Consider the following 21,359-nt stretch of genomic DNA (forward strand, 5'->3'; position numbering starts at 1 on the left):
ATGCCATGAGACTTCATGGGGTCTGGAATCAATATTGAGGACTCCTGGTGCCACCGTCTCCTGACAGTGTATCAATGAGCCATCATCTCTGGTGGGTCTGTCCTGTCAATGACACAGGATATACCAGGGATGGCAGAGAGGAGTCTGGGATATTGACTGTAAGGTATGATTCAGTGAGGATGGCTAGTCTGTGGGACAGCTTTCTCAATTTTGAGACAAGTCCCCAGATTTTAGTGCAGGGTTGACTGGGCAAGGTGTGACTTTATCACTTCAGGTGCCTAGGTCGATGCCAAGTGGTCCATCCAATTTTATTCTTATTCAACATTTCCCTAGTGCATTGATACAAATGCTAGGCTATTGCAGAGGCCAGTTAAAAGTCAACCATATTGCAGTGGGTCTGGAGTTACATGTAAGCCAGGCCAAATAAGGATACAAATTTCCTTCCCCTGAAGTTTAGTGAACCAGATGGGTGTTTACAACAAGCCAGTAGTTTCATGATCATCACTACTGAGACTAGCCTTTTATTTGAGGTTTATTAATTAATTGGTTTTTAATTCCCCCACTTCACTTGAGCAATAATCCAAGCCTCTGATTTACCAGTCCAGTAACATTACCACTATATTATTGTTCTCGCGGTTCCTGCGATGCAAGGAGAATATGCAAGCATTGGAGACAGTGTAGTGAAACACCACAAAGTTGACCCCTCGTGTTAATGGTTTGGGGTAATGAAAGAAAACTGGTAAAATTTTGTGCTGAGCCTGGCAAGGATACAAAATATATAAAGGTAATTGAAAAGTAAAATTAATTAAAATTGAAAAAGACAGACAAGAGGACCGATATTTAAATGAGTGATAGGGTAAATTTAGCCTCGATATCAGGAAATTCTTTACTCAGCATGACTTGCATCTGCAATAGACATCCAAGTATAGTGAAGGCAAAACTCAAGAATTATTCAAAATGCAATTTGATATTACATTAGTGAACACAGCAGGATCTTTCCAGATGAATTCATTTAGTTGGATGGAATAGTCTTCCTCTTCCGTGACCAACTTGTGAACAAGAATAATTGGACACCTCGATACATCTTGAAATCATTACAGAATCCTCTGCAATATTTTTCATTTACATTCAAAAGTCATCAATGCACTGGAGAGGATTCAGAGGGATAAGAGCAATTTTTCCAAGTTTGTGGCAAAAGTTGACAGAATCTTAAAAACAGGCAGTAAAAACATCTGTTTAAGAACAGGATTGAAGACAGTAAGGAACACAGGTGATCAAATTCAGTGGAATGCAGTGGTCTGTCCGCTTCTATGGATCAGTCATTTGACCAAGGAAAGTAAGGCACAGTAACGGCTGCCATAAGCAGTTCTGTTGAAGGGTCATGAGGACTCGAAACGTGAACTCTTTTCTTCTCCGCCGATGCTGCCAGACCTGCTGAGTTTTTCCAGGTAATTCTGTTTTTGTTTTAAATAATTCTATTGTTGAGTGACTGGACAAGTGATGAGCTAGGCATGTTCAAATTTGGAGCCCTGTGACTTCAGAAGTGAAGATGATGACAGCATCAGAAGTTGGGGGTAGGGTGAAGGGACAGCAGACGTAAGCAATAGTGAATGATTTGATGGCAACAGCAGAGCTCAGGGAGCAACCGAGGAGCTGAGCAGTTGAAGTGCTGTTATGAAAGGTGGACAACTAGAAGAAAATTAGTGAGTTTGGGGAGGGAAAGGGCAACTTGGAGAGTGTGAAAGAGTGTGAAGCTAAATGTTTATATTCCCCCCCCCTCCCCCCTTCTCCAAGTTTAGGTTTCTTGTGTCAAAAAACCATTCTCTGTGCAGGAACATAGCATCACAACTCTTCCATTGTTCATAGTTGTGAGCTCAGGAAGTGAGAAAGTACACAGGAATAGCTTGAGGCAACAATCAATTTCTCCTCCTTCCCCAAGTAGAGAAGGGTGTGAGCTATGGCTGGTCTTAATTTACCATGTTTGATCAACAACTTGGCAGATGGGAACTAAAGGCCATGCAAAGCATTGCTGTGTCACTTAGTTCTGGCTTTCATCAATTCAAAAAGAAAATTAATTGATCTGCATATTTTTATATTGCTCTCTTTCATGCAGCACATCAGCATAAGCAGAATAATCTTGAAACATTTTTACTGTCAAGGGTACACTTGACCTGTGAGATTCAGTAGCTCATTGTGTGAATTCACTAATTGAGCAATGGGAGGGTTGGAGGGTGGAGCTGGGAATAGCATAACAATTCAAATCTTTTGTCATGTTATTAATTTTTCCTTTATACAACTTTTTAATAGGGTTAATAGGTGACAATAGATGGCAGCACAGTTTCATAAGGTACCCAGGAAGTCACTGACAAAGCGCTTAGAAATAGCTGATGTGGGTGGTAGCGTTTGTGTCAACACAGACACACCTAAACAAGAAAAAAATGCACTAAAAGCAACCAATATTTTTTTTCACATGCAGGTTTTGGCCCCAGCACATTTCCAACCAGTATTCCAACCCATGTATTTTCCTGCTCATTTCACCGCTGGATTTCTTTTGAATTACCCCTTTAAAAAAACTACTGTAAGTAAGTGTTCATAAGATGGTTTCCATCAGATGGAAAAATATTTATAATCTGCTGTGACTGTAACATTAACACCAATATGAATATTAAGAGCACAAACCATGCACACAACAGCACTGACTTAGTCTATGCTACACTGAGGGCCCAATACTTTAGCTGGAATTCCTACTGTTTGCCTAGATTCTCGGGCCATCTGGAAGTGATGTTTGCAAGGGTTTCTATTTAAAACAAACTGGTGAATCAGATGAATATAAGAAGGCTTAGAGTGCAAAGTATGTACACTCTAGGGTGAATCTCGAGTTTCTGACTTCCGTTTGTTTACATGAGGTTTTACTCCTTTACTCTGCAGCTCACAATAGCGCAAAGGCATTCAAAGCCCCATTTATATAGGGCTTTGGTCTCGAACTCCTTTGCCCAAAAATATGTAATGGCTGAGACAGTGATTGTCAGAGAGCCTATTCACATCATGAAGGCACTTTTACAAGACAATTTGCATTTATAATGCTTCAATTACACTGGAAAGATGTCCCAAAAATCTTTTCATATCAGTGGGTAAAACAGAGAAAGAAATCAAATGGAGTAAAGGGGAAAGTAAGTAAAAGAATATCTTAGTAAGCTTTTGGAAAGTGCTTCTAGGCAAAGTGCTAACACCAGTAGCTGACTAAAACTGTACTTAAGAGTCATGGGGATGAAGGTGGCCATTGAGTGGGGGTGGGAAGGCAGGGTCTAGTGTCGGTGATGGGGTGAAGACATTTCTAAAAAGCAATGTTGAAGGTTTTCACATTGAATAGTAGGGGCTTCCCTAATGATAAGGGAGTAGTAGTGAGCTGGTGAAGTCTGGCAGCTCCAGGGTAATAAAAATGTGGAGCTTTAAGCAGTAAGAAGGCAGATGGGTTCAGCTAAGGAAATCAGGGAGTCTAGCTAGGAATTAATTTTTTAATTAATTTGTAGGATGTGGGCTTCGCTGGCTGGGCCAGCATTTATTGCCCATCCCTAGTTGCTCTTGAAAAGGTGGTGGTGAGCTGCCTTCTTGAACCACTGCAGTCCATGTGGTGTAGGTACACCCACAGTGCTGTTAGGAAGAGAGTTCCAGGATTTTGACCCAGCGACAGTGAAGGAATGGTGACATATTTCCAAGCCAGGATGGTAAGTGACTTGGAGGGGAACTTCCAGGTGGTGGTGTTCCCATCTATCTGCTGCCCTTGTCCTTCTAGGTGGTAGTGGTCATGGGTTTGGAAGGTGCTGTCTAAGGAGCCTTGGTGAATTCCTGTAGTGCATCTTGTAGATGGTCCACACTACTGCTACTGTGTGTCGATGGCAGAGGGAGTGAATGAAGATGGCCATTGAGTGTGGATGTGGTACCAATCAAGCAGGCTGCTTTGTCCTGGACGGTGTCAAGCTTCTTAAGTATTGTGGGAGCTGCATTCACTCATCCAGGCAAGTGGGGAGAATTCCATCACACTCCTGACTTGTGCCTTGTAGATGGTGGACAGGCTTTGGGGAGTCAGGAGGTGGGTTATTCGTCGCACGATTCCTAGCCTCTGGCCTGCTCTTGTATCCACAGTATTTATATGGCTAGTCCAGTTCAGTTTCTGGTCAATGGTAACTCCCAGGATGTTGATAGTGGGGGAATTCAGTGATGGTAATGCTATTACCTAATTCAAACTTCAAGGTACTAAAGGTACGTATTAAAATCCTGGTGGCAAAGAGATGGGGTTGGATGTAGATAATTTTGCAACTAGTGAAGCGTGGCAGTTCTGATGATGAAACAAGCATGGAAAAAAATCTCAGCTTGGGATCCAGCAGCATATTCAAGACCCACTAAACCAGATTTGTCTCAAAGTTGGATGGTTAATAAATTATGGAAAAGGGACAAATAGGAGCCAAATAGGATAGCTTCAGTCTGTCTCCAATGATTGGAAACATTTTTACAGTCACTTGTAAATTCTGGGACAGCTGCCCGAAATGGACACCTAAAGCTTGCAGAAACCTCTGGACTGGACAAGTTTAAGCGGTATGGTGGTGGGTTTTTTTGGTGATGTGGTGCGGGGCAGTGGGGGGGGGGAGAGGGAGGCGGGGGAGAGTAGGTAGGAAAGGGAGGAACTAGGGAGGAACCAGGTCAAGGGGAAGAAAGAAAATGATTTGGTTATTTGTATTAGAATGGCTTGGATGTCACTATTTTTGGAGTTTCACTCTCCCAAAATTAGATAATATTTCTGCAAGTAAAAATAAAGCAGGATGCGTTAAAATTCTCTATTTCTGCAAGGATAATGTTCCTTCCATAAGACTATAAATAGCCAGTTCAGGGAAGAACATGCAGACATTTCATCTATCTAAATTACAACTAAAGATGGCACAAGCACACAGATGCACAAAAATAATGCTGCCCACTTAAAAGGCTAGGAAAAGATACAGCTAATCCAATGGTATAATGATGGCCCTATGAAAACATGGATCTGTGATGGCATAGGAGTTCCAAAGGTTGAGCCATTTATATTGGTAATGTTAACAATTAGAAAATGGTTACTGTCACCAACACTCCTCATAGTAAAGCTGCCTGAAGTCATTGTGAGACAGATTCCCAGCCTGACCCATTAGCTTAAGGCCAACAAACACCAGAGACCCGACGTTCACCCCCAACATCAGATTCTGCCAAAAATCAGTTGATTCCAGTTGAGTAATTTGAAACTACGGAAACCACAAAAGGTTAGCACTTCACCAAATGTTTTAGCATAAAGAAAAAGCATTTTGCAGCTTAGTGCAGCAGGAGGGTACTTTGTCACAAGATGGACGTTGACATTACTTGTTTAGTTATGCTATTGCAAATCCATAAACTTCAACTGAAGTCCCTGAAAGTAGGTAAGACCAGTTTGAGTAAAGTACAGCCGATGTACCAAAATGAATTTTATCTGGAACTTTAAACAAGCACGCCAAAACTATAGCAATGGCATGCAAGATAATGGAATTCCAATGACATAGCAAAAATGTTTTTCTTGACATTCAGAAGTCTCTTTCACGGCGTAAAATGAAGACTAAAAAAAAAATGCCTTCTATCTAGATGTATACGGGTTGCATCCACTGCAGACAACGAAAACATTAGCGCTATTTGCTTACCTTAAATCAGATAGCTCATAGTACATATTCCTGGCCTCATCCTTAATATATACAGCTACATTTTGAGATTCCAACATTTTCATTGTGAGCTGCTTGGGGAAGGCACGTACAAAGAGTGCATGAACTGTATCCATTGTTGTTATTTCATTTGGCATTGCAAACGGTATCACTTCATCTCCATACTGCAGGTAAAGTACACCTACAAACAAAAGATTGGAATAAATTATGCAGATACTGAATCAAAACCAGGTTCATTTAAAACATGCAATTCAAGTACTGGTACAAGTGCAAAGCATTAAAAACAAAAAAGTAATTTACACCCTGATGATTCAGTCATGCAGCTAGAAATATTGAATACATAAGTTGGAAAAAAGGACCCAAATTCCAAAATTTCATTTAATTTTTCTCAGCTAGGGCTTATAGTTGAATTTAAATAATTGGTTACAATGTCCCTGTTCTGGAAAGAGAGGGAAAAAAAACGTCTATAAAGAATCCTACTTTTGATAGCTGTCCAATTAGCATGTGAATATGATGCGGACAAGGGGATTGTGCTTAGCTATCTAAAATAATACATTCACTTCAAATGATATCTGGCAGCTGGAGCTGTCACATCTTACAGGCCACAAATGTAAGTCTAGTGAAGATACATTCTGTAAATACAATGCTCGTTATTTCCTTCTGTGATGATTTTTAACACAAAAACCTCTTGAGCCAAACACAATATGCTGTGAATACTGAACAGGTCTAGTATATCTTTTTTTCATTCATTCATGGGATGTGAGTGTCATTGGCTGGGCCAACATTTATTGCCCACCCCTAATTGCCCTCGAGAAGGTGGTGGTGAGCTGCCTTCTTGAGCCACTGCCGTCCCCCATGGTGTAGGTACACCCACAATGCTATTAGGGAGGGAGTTCCAGGATTTTGACACAGTGACAGTGAAGGAATGGTGACATATTTCCAAGTCAAGATGGTGAGTGGCTTAGAGGGGAACTTCCAGGTGGTGGTGTTCCCATGGGTCTGCTGCCCTTGACCTTCTAGATGGTAGTGGTCATGGGTTTGGAAAGTGCTATCTAAGGAGCCTTGGTGAATTCCTGCAGTGCATCTTGTAGATGGTACACACACACAGAGAAACAGAGTTAACGTTTCAGGTTGGTGACCCTTTGTTAGATCCTGCCTGACTGCATGGTGTTCTGACAAAGGGTCACTGACCCGAAACGTATGTTTCCTTCTCCAAAGATGCCACCAGACCTAAGTATTTCTAACATTCTGTTTCTCCAGCACTTGTGGTATTTTGCTCTTGTAAGTCTGGAGCCAAGATTTTTTGTTGTTGAATAAGTTTACAACTTATTACAAGAAAAGAAAATTGGTTTGATTGCTAGCTTTGGGCTCCCTCTCAAGCAGAACATTTTTTCTAGGCCTGCTATATCAAACCCCTTCAAAATCTTAAAGACCTCCAATAGGTCAGTCCTCAGTCTTATTTCTAGAAAAAATTTCCAGCCTGTCAATTTTTGCTAATAGGTATAATCAGTCCAAGTACCATCCTTGTATCACATTCCTGTTTCTTCTTCAGTATCTCTCTATCCTTTTGTAATATGGAAACAATTCCTCTAGAAATGAACCCCAGTGAATTGTTTCTATTTTTATGTCCACGTAAACCCATGATTTTAGCAATTTGTTTATCTGTAATCCTGGGTCTCTTTGCTCCTCTACCCACACGTGAGACCCATTGATTTCTCACACACCTATCTATATTGGAATTCATTTTGTATTTTGACCATTCTCCAAATTAATAATGTCTTCTTGCATTTTGCTGCATTTTCTTCAGTATTAATTGAACCCCAGTCATTTGGAGTTATGCACAAAATAACAGGATATATCAGGTAAATACATGGCTGAAGAAATGGTGTAAGAGGGAAGGATTTAGATTTCTGAGACCGATTCTGGGGAAGGTAGGACCAATACAAACAGGATGGGCTGCATCTGGGCAGGACTGGGACCAATGTCCTCGGGGAAGGGGGTGGGGGGGTGGGCAGTTTGCGAGTGCGGTTGAGGAGGGTTTAAACTAACATGGCAGGGGGGTGGGAACCTGAGCAGGGAGACAAAAAAAGAGGGGGAAACAAGGATAGAAACGAAAGACAGAAAAGTAATAAGTAAAAGGAGGCAGAAAAAACAAGGGCGAGAAACAAATGGGATCAAAGTGCAAAATAAAGCTAAGATGACTAACAAGGTTAAAAAGACAAGTCTACAGACATTGTACCTCAATGTTTGGAGCATTTGCAATAAGGTAGATGAATTAACAGCGCAAATAGATATAAACTGTTATGATATAGTTGCAATTACGGAGACATGGCTGCAGGGTGGCCAAAGATGGGAACTGAACATCCAGGGGTATTCAATATTTGGGAAGGACAGACAAATAGGGAAAGGAGATGGGGTAGCATTGTTAGTAAAGGAGGAAATCAATGCAATATTGAGGAAGGATATTGGCTTGGAAAATCATGACATGGAATCTGTTTGGGTGGAGATAAGAAACACCAAGGGGCAGAAAACGTTGGTGGGTTTGTATATAGACCCCCAACCAGAAATGGCGATATGAGAGAAGGCATTAAGCAGGAAATTAGAGATGCATGCAATAAGGGTACAACTGTAATCATGGGTGACTTTAATCCACATATAGGTTGGACAAGCCAAATTAGCAATAATACTGTGGAGGAAGATTTCCTGGAGTGTGTATGTGATGGTACATTGAGGAACCAACTAGAGAGCAGGCTATCCTAGACTGGGTATTGTGCAATGGGAAAGGATTAATTAACAATCTTGTTGTGCAGGGTCCCTTGGGGAAGAGCGACCATAAAATGATAGAATTGTTCATTAGGATGGAGAGTGGAGAAGTTGAATCCAAAACTAGGGTCCAGAATCTAAATAAAGGGAACTACGAGGATATGGGGCACGAGTTGGCAATGATGGATTGGGGAATCTTACTAAAAAGGGTTGACAGTGGATTGGCAATGGTTAATATTTAAGGAACATATGCATGAATTACAACAATTATTCATTTCTGTCTGGCGCAAAATAAAAACAGGAAATGTGGCTCAACCATGGCTTACAAAAGAAATTAGGGATAGTATTACATCCAAAGAGGAGACATATAAAATTGCCAGAAAGAGCAGCAAGCCTGAGGATTGGGGGCAGTTTAGAATTCTGCAAAAGTGGACAAAAAGATTGATCAAGAAGGGGATAATGGAATATGAGAGTAAACTTGCAAGGAACATCTGACTGTAAAAACTTCTATAAATTTGTGAAGAGTAAAAGATTAGCGAAGACAAATGTTGGTCACTTATAGACAGAAACAGGGAAAATTATAATGGGGAACAAAGAAGTGGCAGAAGAATAGAACACATATTTTGCTTCTGTCTTCACAAAAGAGGACACAAATAATTTCCCAGAAATGTTAGAGAACCAAGGATCTAGTGAGAGGGAGGAATTGGAAGAAAATCCATATTAGTAAAAAAATGGTGCCAGAGAAATTAATGTGGTTAACGGCTGAAAAATTCCCAGGACCTGATAATCTATACTCCAGAGTACTAAACGAAGTGGCCCTGGAAATATTGGATGCATTGGTGGTCATCTTCCAAAATTCTATAGGCTCTGGAGCAGTTCCTAGAGATTGGAGGGTGGCAAATGTAACCCTGCTATTTCAAAAAGGAGGGAGAAAAAAAAACCAGAATTACAGACCAGTTAGCCTAACATCAGTAGTGGAGAAAATGCTAGAATCTATTGTCATGAAGCTATTTATGTATATAAATTGTTGGAAAATATTTTTCTTTTAAAACAGAGGTTTAATCTGTGGGTGTGTCTTAATTGGATTAAAGACAGCTAGTCTGGGTGCTTTGACACATACTAGTGTTGAGATGTAAACAGGGAAGTAGAAGTTGCATTTGCATTTTTTGAATAGAGCATTCAAGAAGTGGGGTGAAATCTGGCACCTAGCTAGCAGAGACCAAACAATATGTTTATATTACTAATAAAGTTGGTACTATGAAAGGGGCTTTATCGTTAGAAAAGGTGGAGTTCAAAGGGGTTGATGATACAATGAGAATTTACATTCAATGAGCTGTGCTAGATATAACCAATAGCAGTTTTCGTGTGTGTAGGGGCAGGGACAATGCAAGATCAAAGTAGCTGTAAGCCTACAACTGTCTCCACAGGGACCAAAGTGAGAGGAGCTTCATTTTGAATTCATACGGTGAAAATGCTTTGCCTGGTGTCTGGTTAAGTCTATGGGTTGCTATTGCTTTAATGGAGATTAGTTTGGGGATTTGTTAAAAGTTATGATAGTAGTAATTTGTAGCCATGTTTATATATTCAACTTGTGTAAATTAATACAATGTTTCATTTAGTTTAATATAAAACCTCTCGAGAACTGGTGGTCTGATTCCTGAATTTAGAGTTGCATCTCAAACATACCACTTAAAAATATAGGTTATGACAGTTGTTTAAAGTTTCCCTTTGGGATTTTTAAATAACTCAACTTTACCGAAAGGCTGTCTCATAACACTATTATAAAAGGTGTGGTAACAGAACACTTGGAAAGCATTAATAGGATTAGACAAAGTCAGCATGGGTTTATGAAAGGGAAATCATACTTAACTAATCTACTGGAGTTTTTTAAGGATGTAACTAGTAGATAAGGGAGAACCAGTGGATGTGGTGTATTTGAATTTCAAGAAGGCTTTTGATAAGGTCCCACATAAGGGGCTAGTGAGCAAAATTAAAGCACATGGGATTGGGAGTAATATACTGGCATAGATTGAGAATTGATTGACAGACCAGAAACAGAGAGTGGGAATAAATGGGCCTTTTTCCAGGTGGTAGGCTGTGACTAGTGAGGTACCACAGGGATCAATGCTTGGCCTCCAGCTATTCACGGTATATATAAATGACTTGGATGAGGGAGCCAAATGCAACATTTCCAAGTTTGCTGATGACATAAAACTGCGCGGGGTTGTGAGTTGTGAGGACGATGCAAGGAGGCTTCAGGGTGATTTAGATAAATTGTGTGTGAGGGCAAACACACGGCAGATGCAGTATAACGTAGATAAATGTGAAGTTATACACTTCTGTGTGAAGAGGAGAAAGGCAGAGTATTATTTAAATGGTGATATGTTAGGAAATGTGGACCTACAAAGGGGTCTGGGTGTCCTTGTACACCAAGTAAATAGGTAGGTGCAACAAGCAATTAGGAAGGCAAATGGTATGTTGGCTTTCATTGCAAGAGGATTTGAGTTCAGAAGTAGGGATGTCTTATTGCAGTTATACAGGGCCTTGGTGAGACCACACCTGGAATATTATGCACAGTTTTGGTCACCCTACCTAAGAAAGGATATACTTGCCATAGAGGGAGTGCAGTGAAGGTTCACGATCTGATACCAGGGGTGGCAGGAGTGTCGTATGAGGAGAGATTGGTTCAACTGGGCCTGTATTCACTAGAGTTTAGAAGAATGAGAGGGATCTGATTGAAACGTATAAAATTCTAACAGGGCTAGACAGACTGGATGCAGGGAGGATGTTTCCCCTGGTTGGGGAGTCTAGAACCAGGGGCCACAGTCTCAGGATACGGGGCAGGCCATTTAGGACTGAGATGAGGAAAACTTTCTTCATTCAGAGGGTGGGTCAACCTATGGAATTCTCTCCCACAGAATGCAGTGGAGGCCAAGTCACTGAGTATATTCAAGAAAGAAATTGATAAATCTTTGGATATTAGGGGCATCAAGGGGTATGGAGAGAAAGCGGGAATATGGCAATGAGGTAGAGGATCAGCCATGGGTCATATTGAATGGCGGAGCAGGCATTCCATTATCTTTCCTAACAGATTAAACTAACTGTCTTATTGTTCCCTGGACTTGTTCTATCTCTCCTTTTAAACGTAGGTATAACATTGGCTGTCCACCAGCCTTCTGGCACTATCCTCTTTTCCAGTGAGTTTTTAAAAAATAAGTATGTAAGAGTGCCTCTGTTATCTCTTCTCTTGCTTCTTTTAGTACTCAAGGATGCAATTCATCCGGAGCAGGAGCTTTTATTTTCAAAGTCTGAAAAATCTATTATCTCCCCCCGCTTTATATCTTAAGTCTTTTTTTTGATCTCTACTTCTAATGTCATGCTGACCCTGTTAGTTTGCCTGGTAATTATTGAGGCGAAGCATTCAATATTTCTGTCATATATGGAAGTGGGACAACTTATAGAAAAAGGGAACATTTTTAAAAATGGCAAAAAATAAAAAGATGTAATGTAATCGGTCTTTTGAAACAAAATTAATTCAAAATTAAGTTTTGCCAGATACCTTTGCATGTGCAGAGGGGAAAGGACTCTTTCTATCGGCATTCCTTGAATAGAAACCTGTAGAAGGCTTTACTAACAAACACATACGAGATAGATGGGATCTCACCTATGTTCTCAAGCGATTAATAGAACAATACTGAAAACAATGTACCTCAGGCTACACCGAGTGACATTAAACAGACAAAAACAAAATGCTGTGTACGCTAGAAATCTGAAATAAAAACTGAAAGCTTCAGAAATGCTCTGCAGTATCTGTAGAGAGAGAGAAAAAGTGTGTGGTCACAATAACCTTCATCGGGGTTGGTCTTCATGTGGTGAGTCACCAAGCACTTGTGCAGGAGCTAGGGTACTGGGATAGAAGGCACTGGTGCCAGCTTGTCAGAGGAGCTTTGCTACCTTTCATGCAGGGGATTCATGTGTTCCCTTCAAGGGCACAACCTACTGAAAATTACTTATGGGTGTACAGCAAGAAATATTGTTAGGTGCGCTGGCCGGCCTGCTTGCAAATAATGTTGGAGAGCATTGAAGAATCCATTTCCCACTTGTATCAAAGCTTTGTACAAAGCGTGGAGACCATTCTGACCAACTGCCCAATGATGGCAGCTTCATCAACACAGTTACACCCACTATCATGGAGACTCTCCTGATAGCTCTCATAGCTGCCAACTTAGCTTAGGGGGCCCACTGTTTACAGAAGCTACCAAAGCATCACCTCACTCCTGCACCGTGTTCTCAAGCAGAGCCATAGGAGTGCCAAGGTGTAGTCTCAGGATTGTGCTCTCTCCATCGGAGAGGAGATGGTTGTCCTCCTCTGTCACCTACTCCATCATTAGAGCCACACATCCAGCTGGGCCAGACTACTCTGGCCCATGGTGAGATGCTGCAGTCTACACCTGCTGCAGCCTGGAAGGAGTCTGTGGCATACAAAGTGAAGGGCCACTGTTACCAGGACAGCCTCAGTGTTGTCCATGCCTAGTTCAAAATTCGAGTTAGAGCTATAGCAAACAAAATAGCTCAGTGACCTGCACCTTCAGTGAAACGATGGCACTTAGAAATTTGCTCCTTGATTAAATTAGTACTCCCTGAGTAATCTCTGCGGGGTTTGGCCTCCTGTACTATGGCCTCCTCCTCCTCCCTCTTGAGCCAGCTGCACCTGCTCTCTTCCTTGCTGCTGTCCCTCGTCTTGCAGCCTGATGGCAGCTTAAATGAGGCCACTCACAGCTCCAGTCAGTATTTATGAATTAGCCACCAACAATGCAACATGAGAAAAATCCTGTTTTGTGCAAACAAAGTGAACTTTCCAGAATGACAAAATAACATGAGATGCCCAGAAGTTAATCAGCAGGCTGAAAATGACAACACAAGCGAAATTTCCAGGTGTGCATGATCCCTTTAATTATCACCAGTGATCAGTTGTTCCTGCAGGATAGTACCACATGTTGTTGTACAACTTCAATATCTGAAGAGTCGGGCGCTGGGGTGGGGGAAATGTATCAAAAATCAGGAAAGGCCCTATGTGCAGGGCAGTAATTTAGAAAAGGTATTCCGCATCTTGAATAAGTTTGCCTTGTGGTCCTGATGCAATTGGAGATTCACACTTCAATTTGACAGGTAACGCATTGCCAGCCTATAATGAACACATGCTTTCTGTCTGCCATATTTGAGGGTTGGCCATTGTTAAGTGCCTGAAACATGAGTGTATCATCATGAAATTTCTAGGCCATTTTTCTATCACTTGGGTGGTCTTAGCAACTATATTCTCCTTCCAGACTTTGTTGTGTAATTTCACCTTCCACATCCTGACATTTACTGGCAAGTTAAAAATTTGCATTGAGAAATATTAAATTAAAATCTCTAATCTCTCGTTCCTAATCAAATTAAACAGGACAGAACCCCACTACGTCACAGTAGCTATTTCTGAAAGGAAAACATACTGACAGTATTTGAGGAAAACGGCAGGATGCAAACATTTTTAAGCTTATGGATTCTCCCCCTCTTTCCTGCCCTTCCCTAAAAAAGTACTATCCCCCATCAGGCTTTAAGTGTTCAACGTATACATGTATGGTGTTGCCCACAAAATGTAAAATAAGTCCTCCCTCTCTCTCAATAAGAAAATAAAAACGTTTGATATGCGAGCATAAAATGGCTGTGAATAAAAATCGAAAGGCTCTGCTTTAGGCAGCCTTGATGATAAGCGCATTACTGTATTCCATATGATAATTAAAAATACCCTCTGGCACACATTAGTTTATCTATCCATCATAAGCTCAGAAGTGGGGATGTTCACTGATGATTGCACAAGCATTTACTTCCATTCAAAACCCCTTGGATAATGAGGAGCAACCCATGCCTGAATGCAGCAAGACCTAGATAACATTCAGGTTTGGACTGATAAGTGAAGAGGAATATTCATGCTGCACAAGTGTCAGGTGATGACCATCTCCAACATTTGCGTTGTAACAGTAGGGGGAGCACTTCCTGCTCATGTGCAGATGCAGAGACAGTGCGCGTGACATCACTGACAGTAACGTTCCATACAGCTGCCTGCATTAAAAATAATAGAAAATCCAACACTGTTCTGGCTCCCCAACACCCTACCACCCTCTCCCCCACCCCCATGGCCTCTTGGCACTTCTCCTCACTTCCCCTGTGGCCTCTCACTGTACCCTTGCCACCCCTTCTTCCCCCCCACCGCCAACCCAGTCCCCCACCAGCCCCTGCTGCTCCCTCCTTGCATTCCCTGCTTCCCCCGGCACCCCACTGTCCCCTCACATCCTCCTGCAGCCCCTCACTGCTCCCTTGCATCTTCTTGCTGTTTCTTCACATCCCTTCAATGCTCCCTCTCACTTCCCTCACATCCCCTCGACTCCATCTCCAAAGCCTCACTTGCAGAATGAATAGCGGGAGTGGAGGGGAGATGCAGAGAGGGGAGCAGCAAGGGGAGCATGGGATGGAGGAGGGATGGAGGGGGGAGAAGCAACGGCAAAGGGAGTGGCATGGGGCCAGTAGGGGAGCAGGAGGGCTCCCAAGGAGAAGCAACGAAGGGAGTAGGCACCGGTAGGAGCTACAGTTTCAGGACGCGTGATGGTGACATAAGCGGTTGGAGAAACTGCACATCCGCTGGCAGCTGGAGTGAGAGGCCACTTCCTTTTCCAGTTCAGAGGCGACAGGAATTATAGTAGACATTTAATGGCACTCCCAGCATCAAATACTCCACCATCTACATCCTGGGGGTTACCATTTACTGAAACATAACTAGACCAGCCACAAAATACTGTGGCTATGAGAGCAGGCTAGAGGATAAGTATTCTGCACAAGTAACTCCCCTCCTGATTCCCCAAAGCCTATCTATTTACAAGGCACAAGGTGCAACAGAATAATCTCTACTTGCCTTGGCCAGTGCAGCTCCAATAACTCCAGGAGATCAACACCATCCAAAACAAAGCAGTCATTTAATTAACACCTGATCCACCACTTTAAACATTCACTCCCTCCATCGCCAGGGCACCACGTCTGCAACTACAGGATTCACTGCCGCAGTTTGTCAAGGCTTCTTCAATAGCATCTCCCAAACACACAACCTCTACTGCCATAAAGTCATGGTTAGCAGGTATATGGGAAAACCACCACCACCGCCAAGTTTTCCTCCAAGTCACACCATTCCGTCTTGGAAATATAATCACTTCATCATTGCAATCCTGGAGCTCTCTACCCATTAGTACAGTGTGAGCGAGCACCTTCGGCACACGAACTGCAATGGTTCGAGAGGCAGCTCGTCACCACCTTTTCAAAGGCGATTAGTCAGAGAGTCAGAGTCATATTCTTCCTAAAGTGTGGTGACCAGACCAGGATACAATTCTCTGGTTGTGGCCTAACCAAAGCTTGAGACAGGTTAAGCAGAACTTCCCTGCTTTTGTACTCAGTACCTCTATTTATGACACCAAGATCCCATATGCTTTGCTAACAACTCTCTCAATATGCCATGCCATCTGCAAAGAAATGTGTACATGAACACCCAGGTGCCTCTGTCCCTGCATACTCTTTAGGACTGTACCACTTAATCTATATTGCCTCTCCCTATCCCTTCTTCCAAAATGCATCACCTCACACTTCTCAGCAGGAAATTCCAAGTGCCACTTGTCTGCCCATTCTGCTAGCCTATGTATTGGGGAACATCACTGTCTAACATACTCCAGACTGAAAAACAGCCATTTACCACAACTCACTGTTTCTTCTCCTTAGGCCAAGCTGACAATGAACCCCCCCATTCCACAAATTTTAATTCTGTTAAGCAGCTAATGCTGTCCTAGCCAGTGATGTTCACATCCCGTGAATGAATAAAACAAAAATCCTGTAGAATGATAGCAGATTTCCTACTCCCTGCCACTCCTCCAGCACCCACCCCTGACCCCAGCCCAGCCTGTGCAACATTCAATTGTTTGAGTTTTCTCACCTCCACATCCATGGTGTGAAGTCCAATTCCAAGAGTTGATCACACACTGTGTAAAGAGTTTCTCAATAAGAGCTTAAAAGTTATTTTAAAAACCAGTCTGAATCTGTGTCCCCTTGGTCTTTTACTTCCAATTTATTTTAAAGTAATGTTTTGGATTTATATTTTCCATGTATTTATAATCTCGCATCTCGCTCCAAGGTCATCTCTGACATCTTTCCAACTAAAAGTTTTGTTTCTCAAGTGCTTCTTCAAAGGTCAGACACCTGACACTATAGATCAACCCCATAGCACTTTGCATCACCTCCAGTGTTTTAACATCTCCTTCATGTTTCAGCAACCACAAATGGACACAGTACTCAAGGTATGGTCTGACCAGAGCATTGTACAATTCAATCATAGCCCTTCCATCTTTTTTTCTACCATATTGGCTACATTGGCTACCATATTGTTAGTTTATTGATCACATTTCTGTGTTGGTTGATCATGTTTTTCATTGATTCTATTAAGGTTCCTCGGTCTCTTTCTCCTCCATCCTCTACAATTTTAACAATGTTCACATTGGCCCACACTTTGTGATGTCGAGGCTATGAAAGGCACTATCTAAAGGCAATTCTTTCCTTTCTTCTACACACATTGTTTATTTATGAGTGTATGAAATAGGAGGAGTAGGCCATTCAGAGCCTCAAGCCTGCCCTGCCATTCAATAAGATCATGGCTGATCTGTTTGTGTTTCGAATTCCACATTCCCATCTAACTCTGATAATCTTTGATTCCCTTGCCTAACAAGAATCTACCTCTGCCTTAAAAATATTCAGTGGCTCCGCCTCCATCGCCTTTGGAGGCGGAGAGTTCCAAAGCTGCACAACCCTCAGAAAAAATTTCTCCTCGTCTCTGTCCTAAAAGAGTGGCCCCTAATTTTAAGACTGCCCTCTAGTTCTGGACTCACCCACAAGAGGAAACATCTTTTCCACATCTACCTTGTCAAGACCGTTCAGGATCATATATACTTTTTTCCCCCATCTCATGTGGTTTTCACTTGGAAGCATTATATTTTAGCTGCCATTTGATCTACCCACGCACTGATTCTGTCAAACTCATGCTAATTTGAGATGTTTTCTATAATTCCATTGTTCCAGTTTGCTATCAACAAATCTGACCACATAACATTAAGTTTGCATCCAGGTGTTTATGTAAATCATAGACAGTGGTCTTTGCAAGGCACCTGACTCAGGTCTTCCCCTCCTCCCAATCAACATACTCCTTTAATGAGTACTTATTTTCTTTCCACCCTTCAAACAGTTTCTTTTGCTCCATCCCCAAGGTATACCCTGAACCCCCACAGCTATGAGTTTGACAAACAGCTTTTGGTGTGACACTTTACAAAGTCAAATACACTGCCCTAGGGCTTTCCTAAGTCCATTGATATGTTACATCCTCAAAGCTGAGCAACTTTTCAGGAATGATCCGCTGAATCCAATGTTGGTTACTATTTACTATTTACTAATTGTACATATACTCAAGTTTATTCCTACCACATTGAAAGAACTATCAAATTAATCCCCCTTCCCTGCTCTTCCCCATAGTCATGCTGTTTTTCCCCTTCAAGTATTTAATCAATTTCTTTGCGGAAGTTGTTATTGAATCTGTTTTTGTCACCCCTTTAAACAATGCATTTCCAATTTAAACAACATGCTGCATTAAAAAAACTTCTCACCTCCCCTCTGGTTCTTCTGCAAATTAGCTTAAATCTACATCCTTTGGTCATCAATCCACCCAGCAGTGGAAATAGTTTCTACTTACACTTTCAACCCCACCTAATTTGTACACCTCCATTAAATCTCCCCTTAGCCATCTCTGCTCCAAGAACAAAACCAGCTATGAGGAACGTTTGAGGACTCTGTGTCTATACTCGATGGAGTTTAGAAGGATGAGGGGGGATCTGATTGAAACTTACAGAATACTGAAAGGCCTGGATAGAGTGGATGTGGGGAAGATGTTTCGATTAGTAGGAGAGACTAGGACCCGAGGGCACAGCTTCAGAGTAAAGGGAAGACCTTTTAGAACAGAGATGAGGAGAAACTTCTTTAGCCAGAGAGTGGTGAATCTATGGAATTCATTGCCACAGAAGGCTGTGGAGGCCAGGTCATTGGGTGTATTTAAGACCAAGATAGATAGGTTCTTGATTGGTAAAGGGATCAAAGGTTAAGGGGAGAAGGCGGGAGAATGGGGCTGAGAAACTTATGAGCCATGATTGAATGGCGGAGCAGACTCGATGGGCCGAATGGCCTAATTTCTGCTCCTATGTCTTATGGTCTTCTCTAGTCTCTTCACATACCAGAAGTTTCTCATCCCTGGTACCATTCTATAGAAGAACATAGGATCATACGAATTAGGAGGAGTAGGCCATTCAGCTCCTCGAGCTTGCTCTGCCATTCAATAAGATCATGGCTGATCCGACTGAGACTTTAACTCCACCTTCCTGCTTGCCCCCCATAACCCTTGACTATCAAAAATCTGTCTAACTCAACCTTGAATATATTCAATGACCTAGCCTCCACTGCTCTCTGGGGAAGAGAATTCCAAACACTAACAGACCTCAGAAGTAATTCCCCCTTATCTCCATCTTAAATGGGAGACCTCTTATTTTGAAACTGTGTCCCCTAGATCTAGATTCCCCTGAAAGGGAACATCTTCTCAGCATCTACCCCGTCAAGCCCCTCAGAATTTTACATGTTTCAGTATTTTTCTAAACACTAATATAAGTATAGGCCCAATGTTATGACCGATGCAGTTGATAAAGCGAAGTTATTTAAAATTCCCAGAGGGTAACTTTAAACAACTGTCATCACTTACAATTTTAAGTGTCATGTTTGAGATACGACTCTAAATTCAGGAATCAGATCGCCAGTTCGAGGTTTTACATCAAACTAACTGAAACATTTTATTAATTTACAGCAAATTTCTACTATCATAACTTTTAACAAATTCCCAAACTAATCTCCATTAAGGCAACAGCAACCCATAGACTTAACCAGACACCAGGCAAAGCATTTTCACCTTACGAATTTAAAATGAAGTTCTTTTCACTTTGGTTCATTTGGAGCCAGTTGGAGGCTTACAGCTGCCTTTTGATCTCATATTGCCTCTGCTCTACACACCCAAAAACTGAAGTTATACCGACCACCACTGATTGAATTCAAATTCTCATTGGGCAGCATTTTCCCGCTGGCGAGCAGGGGATAGGGCCCGCTCGCCGACACGTAAAATGAAACGCGGTGACGTGGGGCGGGGGTTCCGATATCACCGTGCGTCAGTTAGATTGTCAGTTCAGCGGGCGACTGTCAAAGGCCTATTAAGGCCTGTTAAAAACTAAATTAACTCAATTTAATGAGTTGCCCGTCCAACCTTAAGGTTGACGGGCAGGCAAAGAGCCCAGGCAGCCTTTGCATTTATCATGAAACCTCATCCACGGGCGGGATGAAGTTTCATGAACTGTTTTAAATTCTAATAAAAATGTATACATTTATTCTTTGACATGTCCCAGCTCATGTGACAGTGTCACATGACGGGACATGTTTTAAAAGTTTAAAAATCCTTTATTTAAAAGTTTAAGACTGAAACAAACCTCCCTGAGGCACCTCCATGCCTCAGGGAGATCTCTGTGCTCTTTCGCACTCATGCGTGAAAGAGCACAGGGAGCCACTCAGGGAATTGCATGCCCCCCGTCCGCACAGGGAGCGCACAGCGCTTCTGGGTGCGCATCACGATGGACAGGCCTTAATTGACCTGCCCAGGTAAAATGGCGGCGCAGCCCCGATCAGGGGTGCCCGCCCCTGCACAACACCTCCCCAATGGGGGAAATTTCTGGCCATTGTCTCACCGGCCTCTTTGAACTTCACCTTTTAACAATGAAACCCCTTTCATAGTACCAATTTTATTAATAATATAAAAATATTGCTTGGTATCTTGATGGCACAAAGATTGGCCGAGTTGAGATGACATAAAGATTGGCCGAGTAGTGGATAGTGTAGAGGATAGCCATAATCTCCAAAATGATATAGATGGGTTGCTGGAATGGGCAGTAAAGTAGCAGATGGATTTTAACATAGAGAAGTGTGAGGTCATACATTTAAGGAGGTCAAACTTAAGAGGGGTAGATGAAGTGAGAGATCTTGGCGTACAAGTACACACAGGTCTCTGAAGGCATCAGTTCAAGTAGACAAGGTTGTAAAGAAGGCATATGGAATGCTCTCCTTCATTGGCAGAGCTATAGAATATAAAAGTAAGGATATAAAGTTGGAATTGTATAAAACACTGGTGAGGCCACAACTGGAGTATTGTGTCCAGTTCTGGTCACCACACTACAAGTAATAGCTCTGGAGAGCGTGCAGAGGAAGTTTACAAGAATGTTGCCAGGGTTAGAAAAGTGTAGCCACGAGGAGAGATTGGATAGGTTAGGGTTATCTTCCTTAGAACAAAGAAGGCTGAGAGGTGACTTGATTGAGGTGTACAAAATTATGAGGGGAATAGATAGAGTGGACAGGATAAAATTGTTTCCCTTGGTGGAGAATTCTAGAACCAGAGGCATAGATTCAAGATAAGTGACAGAAGGTGTAGGGGGGACATGAGGAAGAATTTTTTTACACAGAGGGTAGTGGGTGTCTGGAATTCGTTGCCAAAGTTGGTGGTAGAAGCAAAAACTCTAAACTCTTTTAAAAAGTACCTGGACCTGCACCTTAAGTGCTGTAAGCTGCAGGGCTATGGGCTGGGTGCAGGAAGGTGGGATTAGAGAGGGCACCTGGGTGTCCTCGGGCTGGGATGGACAAGATGGGCCGAATGACCTCCTTCTGTGCTGTAACTTTTCTATGGTTCTA

General features: G+C 42.1%; 1 protein-coding gene across 15 annotated transcripts in view; it reads right to left on the minus strand.

Moving 5' to 3' along the window:
* The window catches only part of LOC144678302 (sickle tail protein-like), a 599,821-nt gene that overhangs the window by 148,528 nt on the left and 429,934 nt on the right, over positions 1 to 21,359 (minus strand). For all 15 annotated transcript variants that reach the window (XM_078538135.1, XM_078538149.1, XM_078538129.1 and 12 more), the window contains one exon: positions 5,694 to 5,892. In XM_078538135.1, the coding sequence (XP_078394261.1) occupies positions 5,694 to 5,892 (199 nt within the window). The remainder of the gene's footprint in view (positions 1 to 5,693; positions 5,893 to 21,359) is intronic.

Source organism: Cetorhinus maximus, chromosome 3 (assembly GCF_964194155.1).
Source record: "Cetorhinus maximus chromosome 3, sCetMax3.hap1.1, whole genome shotgun sequence".
NCBI lineage: Eukaryota > Metazoa > Chordata > Chondrichthyes > Lamniformes > Cetorhinidae > Cetorhinus > Cetorhinus maximus.